The following is a 7,155-nucleotide window of genomic DNA, read 5'->3' as shown; positions in this document are numbered from 1 at the left end:
AATTGTGCTAAAAAGATTTATTGATCATAAATTATCCATTTTCTCAGATCCATCCTCGTCACCAGAATCCATTTCTTCCTCTGACGTGACATCTGGTTCATCAGCCTCAAAATCACATTTTCTACATCGACAAGTAAATAAATAATTCTCTCTGAAATTAAAATGAGGTCAAAAATATGACTGACTCTGGTTATTATTTTATTTCGTTTATTTCATTGAGTCCATCTAGCATTTGGATTTCTTTCAATGGGTATTTGGTATTTTTAAATTTCTTTAATAAATCATCAATTTATAATTTCAGTGCAAGAATTAAAGTATCAGTTTTTTGTTTTTTTAGTATCTTTGGACTACAAATACGAATTTCCATTCTAACATATTAACTTAACATTCATGAACATGACTTTAACCCTGTGCCAGTGCCTTCTGTTGGATAGAAACTTGTTACCTTTCAACCACCCTAATCTTTATATTCTTAATAATGAACAATTGGGCCTTTTCTGACAAAAAAAAAACTTGGTCAATTCTTGTGGTAATAAAATATGATTAATTCAATATTCTCATTAAAGGAAGAATTATCAATTGGACCATTTTTGACATAATAATTCTCCTTATAAAAGATGAGGTAAAATTTAACTATTTTTTTTCAAATTTTTAGGGTGAAAGGCCTGAAAACTGGAGACTAATTATTGACATAATGGTTTTGTTTAATTCTAAGACTAATGTCTCTATATCAAAATGCAATATTTATTATCATATAATAGGAGACAGGATTATCTGGTCGCTCCTGTTATTTATAAAATATCTCCTTATCATGGTTGGTATATCTCCTCATATGAATAGTCCATTAGCTGCTACCATGTATTGACAAACTTGTATTATGGTATTCAGATTTCGTTTTGCATATCAGATTATTAGGACATGTTTTTTGTTTCCAAACATTTTTACTAACACAACAAACTTCATGGATAACAATTACTCCTTTGTTTAACAATGTAACACTAATTGTTATCCATACAGTTTGTCAATTACTAAATGCACATTTCCACTCTCAACTCACCGTAATATTTTCTGTCTAGAATGACGACTCCGGCTCATTTCACATTCACTGATATAACTAATATATATTTCCTGAAGATAAAAAACAAAACATGTGACAAATCCAGTCTCAATTTGGCAAGAATTGATCCTTTACCCGACTTAAATAGCCTCAATGTCCGCTACAATTTCAATTCAGAAAGGACTATACAGATTGCTAAAAATCAACCATTTAAAATCCTGTAATATGAATTTTTTTTGTAAAAAATAGGAATCTATGATATAACTTCCCAACCAGGTGTCTTAGATCTCTAAATGTTTATATAAGAAAATAAGATCTACTTGTCCAACTTCGGTAGGGACCCAGGCTGAAAATAGGTCAGTTGTCTAAAGATCGCATAGCATGAAACTCTGAGTAACAACATGATTCAAGATCTGTTTGATCTAACAAGATGGCTACCTACCTCTTCAGGTTGTATAGGTTTTAAAGCTACCAATGTTAAAACATGATTATTGTGGGGAAATGTTATTCCTGCATTTGGATCACAACTATGGTTACCTGGATAAAAACATATATATATAAATTAATTCTATTTCTTTGAGATAAAGCCTCCCTGGCCTATGGTTTCGACATAGAGCACATGCACACAAACATAGCAGGCCATTCAATCAATGTTTAATCAATATAGATATCTGATAATAAAATAATGTCTACTTACAGCTACTGGTTAGCTCATATAACCCAGATCCTTCACAGTTTAAAAATGATCCAGATTCTGAAATAAAAATAACAATACATCTTACTCTCAAATGTATAAATAACTCAGAAGGTGACTGGAACTTTCTTTGAACAGGGTTTAGATTGAAGTGTATCAAATAAAGGCAAGCTAGTTAGAATCTTAAATCTAACAAACATGAAGTTGTCGTAAAGTTAAACAATTTTTTTTGCTACTTGACATTCATTCATCAAGATAAATAATCAAGTGAAACTTGAAATTACATGTAGCATGTACTGATTCATTTCCACTGCACTTGTTGGCTGTTTGAGATGAGCTCTTGTCAATATATATGTAGTCTATACTGTAAAGGTAAATATTTTGCACAGCCAATCATAGTCAAGACAGGGTTCAAGGTTCAGACAAATTAGGATGCATTTCACCCTCAGGTATACACAATAGCTAAAGAAATGATACTACCACAGATAGTATTAAAGAGACATCCTTAGTTAACATATCTAATTATCTTCTCCTTTAACTTGCACCTTGTTTTATCATAAATCTTTACTTTGTGACCTAGGCCAGTGCTTTCACAATACTATGTTCTCATCAACATCTAACACAAAACTAATAGGATAATCCTAGTTCAAACAAGGCATGTCCGTACCCAATGTAGTCAACACCATCTTTCTTGCTATTTTTTAAAAAAGAAATTAAAGGAGAAGAAATAACCAGGATACCTTTTTCTAATTCTTCATACATCTGATCTATAAAATCATCTAACTCTGTTTTTTTATCTTCCGGTAACTCTAAATCTTCACAATTCTTCACCCATACACTGATAGAGCTAGAAAACATCATATTGAAGACATACAGTAGTCTTAATATTGCCTTACAAAATTTTAGGGCTCAATTTCAGATTGTTTGAACCCCTTGTATGAAGAATTTTGACATTTCCTTGAACATCAGTCTACTTTTAATAATCAATGATGGATAGCATAAATTTGGACAAGGTTTGATGCTATTGAATCAAAAGCCAATGAACTTCATTTATTGAAAAATTTTGTCAGATCATGGTTGTCAAGTACAGTAACCTGTAGAAAATAAATTCAACAAAACACTGAGATTGTATTATAGAAATTCATAAGAAGCTGTTTAAATGAAATGAAATGAATGGAGTTTTACATCCTACTTTTCTGCACCAAAGAAGCTGTTTAAAGCATTTTGGACTGATCAATGCCACCATGACTAAACAACAGAAAGAATTTAATATCGATGAAGAAATAAATATAGGAAAGAACTAACCAGGATCCTATACCCTGTCCATTCGTTCCAATTAGAGCAAATAAAGACTGGAAACCTTCTGGAGTAAACCACTGAAATAAATAAAGGCAAAATACTAACTCTCAAGTTTCAACCTCATCTGTCAAGAATTGTGCCATTAAGACTATGTTTCAACCCAGCAAAAATGTTTGAAAAAATAACGATAATATCGTTTATTATTTCTCAATTAGTTTTTATCATTAGAAATTGTGCCAATAGGCTGATAGGAACATATCAGTTAGTCATTTAACATTATGATGAAAAAGAAAATAGCTCCACCTACCTGTGGTATAGATTCATCAAATAAAATTTCTGCTGTAGTTGATCGTAATAATTCTAACTGACACTGAAACATCAAAAAAATAAAGTCAAATTAGTCAATCTCTAAGTTTAATACAAGTGATTTAAAAAACACTGTTCAGTCACAAAAGCATAATTCCAGATGTACTTTAATAGTTTGTTCAATTATGTAAAACATGTATAGACACAGCTTTATGGAACAACAAAATTTTTAACCAGTGATTGTTGTTCTATAAAGCTATGTCTATATATCGTACACACAATTGCTAAATGCCATTCAAAGACTTTATGTAAAACATAGATTTCTACCACTCTTATAGATCAAATCTTTAGGGATGGAAAAAAATATATGAATTTTCAAGTAGTGGAAAACGTTTTAGATTCTATTAGCTCCAATCTGATGTCCTGTCTGAAGTCTGTGGTTTTTGTAATTCAAGAAAAAACCTGACCTTTTTGATTATGTAACATACTAATTTTAGTATAATCTGGTTTATTTTTTCTGAATTAACAGGAATTAAGACATTGATTAAGATATCTGTTTTTGTAATACACTCTGTAAGATAACATTGATATATAACAACCTTTGTAACCCAATCTGTCCCAAAATAAAAAACCAAACTTACCTTAAACTGATCTCCTAATAATTTATGAGCAATCTGTTCTTCTTCGTTAACAGTATTATTAACGAACTTATTAAAGATGGTAATGACATGACCAGGATCCTCAGCCTGTTTTACCATTGCTATCATTTTACATATTAACATTATACTAGCTGTCTCTGGAGGGTAGTGGATATTTCTGATAATATAACATTCTATTGTATACATAGTTAAAAGGTTAGAAAGAGGTTTTCTGATTGAAAATTGGAAAGGTGAAAATCTGAGCTATACCCTGTCCATTATACCCAAAATTTCAAGAAAACCTCTTCACAAACCCTTTAAGAAAGCAACAATTAGAAAAGTTCCACTGTTGATTGGGGCATGACAGTTCTGGGAAATGTTTTGGAGGTGATGTTTGTCAAATACAAAACCAAAATTTTTATGTGTATCAGGGACACTGATAACATCAATTTACACCATTCCCATTTCAGTCTGATGTCTGTGGGTCTTGCAATTCCACTAAAACCACCAAACTAAAGGTAAACGTATAAATTTGTCCCTGTTTTACCGAGTTTGTAATGGTATCAAAGGTACCAAGTTAATTAACTATTACAGCCGTGGTGAATCCATACGGCCCTATATGGTCAAGAAAAAGTATAACATATCTATTAACCAACCTCCATATTTCCTGTAGTCGTAGTAACGGATGATCTGAATCGTGATGTGAAGAACCTAAACATAAAATTTGATGATATCTATCCCAGGATGCTTTCCGACATTCTTCACTACAATACAATACCTACAAAATATATTCATTGTATCAATTTTATCCAAGATATTTCTAATCAAAGCTGCAGTTTTATGACTGAATGACACAGTGGACAATGTTATCCACTTGCTAAGAAACATGCCTTGTTTGAAACCTAACAGAAGATAATCAAATAGAATCTAAAATGAATACAAACTTGTAAATAGTAACCACATTTCCTTCACAAGTAAAATATATCATGGAAAAAATATATTATTGATAAATATAATGATATCCATGTGAACCAGTATTGCCTATCATGCCCAGGGAACATTTAAATTCTCAGTCATGTCTTTATGTGATATGCCTACGTGTTGAAATCAAGGAGAATCCTGATAGACTCTCTGAAAGGCAGTCTTCAAGAGTCCTCTGAATGCTGTACTAAAAATTTAAATACAATGATGAACAATATCCAAGTCAGTGTTTCTGGGAGTGTTGGCCCAAATGTGATTCAGAGAATTATTAGATTGACAGTTACTTGACATTGAGGACAAACGACAAATTCTGATGGGTCTAAAGCACAACATTCTGGGTGAGGTAGTGACAATGCTGGGTTGTTGGTCAATCTTCTAGCCATGGCTTCGGCCGTCTCCAGTGACCGTAAGCAGTATTCACATGCTGTATACTTATAAAGTTCATTCCATAGAAACTGAGTAGATACTAGAGGTTTCTCATCTAGGATAGCCTCCCCTTCTTTTATTTCTTGACGTGCAAACAGACCTCTACCCTGAAAATATCAAAAATCCAGGTTAGTTTTAAATATCTGCAAAAACATGTTCCATTGGTCAAAATAATTTAGCATGCAGTAGATCTATACGTTATCAGTACCACATAAAACAATATGATTGCATTTTTATCCTATGTTTGGGGATTTTTAGAGAAATGATTAGGCATGCTTTTCTTTTGACTGACAGAGAACAGCTATGTCAAAGACACGAATCCTTTAAGTCGACATACAGAGTCGTGATTTCGAAGAGAATGATTGTAAGTTGGCAATTTACGTACACCAAGCTGAATATGATTTGATTTTATGTCAGTCAAGACACTCTTTACCAAAAGTGTGCATGTTTTTCTTTGCCTGATATCAAAAGACAACGTCATGATTAAATAAACAGACATATTACGACTGTTTACCTTGGATTCATTTATAAATTGAACTTCCACATTTGCAGGCATGGAGGCTGCCATATTGGAAATTAAAAAAAATACACGCCTTAATTTTACGAAACGCAATTAATCTATTTTACGAGTAAAACAATTCAATTAAAGTGTATTATGTTCAAAAATTAAATATTGTATAATCATAATTTTGTGTCAGTCAAATAAACTTATCAAGGTGCAAATACAATACTGTATTTCGTGAAATTCAATTTGTTGTAATTTAATTTTTCATGGTTATCTCCCCTTGGCCTATTCTTCCTTGAAAAGTTAATCCGAAAAACTAAACTGTATTGCCCATGCAATAAAATGCCCATGCGTAATAAAAATAATTTGATAAAGAAAAATAAAGAAGGTTAATGTTTGTTTTTTTTTTTTTTGGATCTGGATATTCTAATTTAGACCTATAAATCAAAACTATTCTAGAAATTGTTAAAGATATATAATATATATGTAGGCCTATTAGTGCTCATTACCCTGTAGCTGAATGCTAAAACCATTGAACCCTTTACTTAAGGAAATGCTAGAGTTTTAATTAATCATATTGCAGTGGTTCGAGTCTTACTCTTGTAGGTCTTTAGAGTGCCTTTTTCGCGATAACTGACGCTATTAACTCATTGGTCGCAATAATTATAAGATGGGGGTTTAAATGGACAGTACTTCTTAAGACTATTTACGTATACATAAATCAATCCCCCGTAATGGCGCGTCTGTCTATTTAAACCATTCGTATGTACCCATGTACCATTGAAGCTGACCATAATAGATCTATTTACGTATGAGGCTACTCAGTGTAGAGAAGCGTAAAGAGGTAGCCTATTGCAGCAGCAGTGTATGCTCTGTCTGTCACTGGACATCGAGATACATTGACCAACTTTCAAAATTCATAGTTTAATCCATTTTTCTAGAATTCTTGGTACTTTCTGTGTTTTGCTCCGAGAAATCGCAAGTTTACCTGATAACATCGAGCTTTTTTTAAAAAAAAATATGACGACTTAATTTCTTTAAGATGGTGAATTACTCAAGGCACTAAAAGACAATGTCGAGGAAAGGTCTGTTGTTTTGTCTCGGTAAAACAACTATTGACTATAAAACTAATATTATTTAAACCTTCCTCTATATTCTATATCGATTGCTGCCATAGTCTACATAAATCTTGGAAGGCTTTGGAAAAATCATTAGAATTTAAATTCAGAGACATTCATTCCTGGCACGC

The 7,155-nt window shown here is 32.1% G+C and overlaps 1 protein-coding gene across 1 annotated transcript; it reads right to left on the bottom strand.

Moving 5' to 3' along the window:
* Nucleotides 1–5,969, bottom strand: LOTGIDRAFT_231752 (hypothetical protein; the record flags this gene model as incomplete). Its single annotated transcript, XM_009054237.1, has 11 exons — nucleotides 1–151; nucleotides 1,058–1,128; nucleotides 1,500–1,594; nucleotides 1,755–1,811; nucleotides 2,492–2,598; nucleotides 3,057–3,127; nucleotides 3,358–3,420; nucleotides 3,998–4,172; nucleotides 4,651–4,772; nucleotides 5,260–5,508; nucleotides 5,916–5,969. 11 exons carry the CDS (start codon nucleotides 5,967–5,969, stop codon nucleotides 25–27), a joined length of 1,191 nt encoding a protein of 396 aa, XP_009052485.1. The 3' UTR covers nucleotides 1–24.
* Nucleotides 5,970–7,155: the final 1,186 nt, after the last annotated feature.

Source organism: Lottia gigantea (assembly GCF_000327385.1).
Source record: "Lottia gigantea unplaced genomic scaffold LOTGIsca_21, whole genome shotgun sequence".
NCBI classification, from domain to species: Eukaryota; Metazoa; Mollusca; class Gastropoda; family Lottiidae; genus Lottia; species Lottia gigantea.
This window is presented reverse-complemented; position numbering and strand designations above follow the sequence as displayed.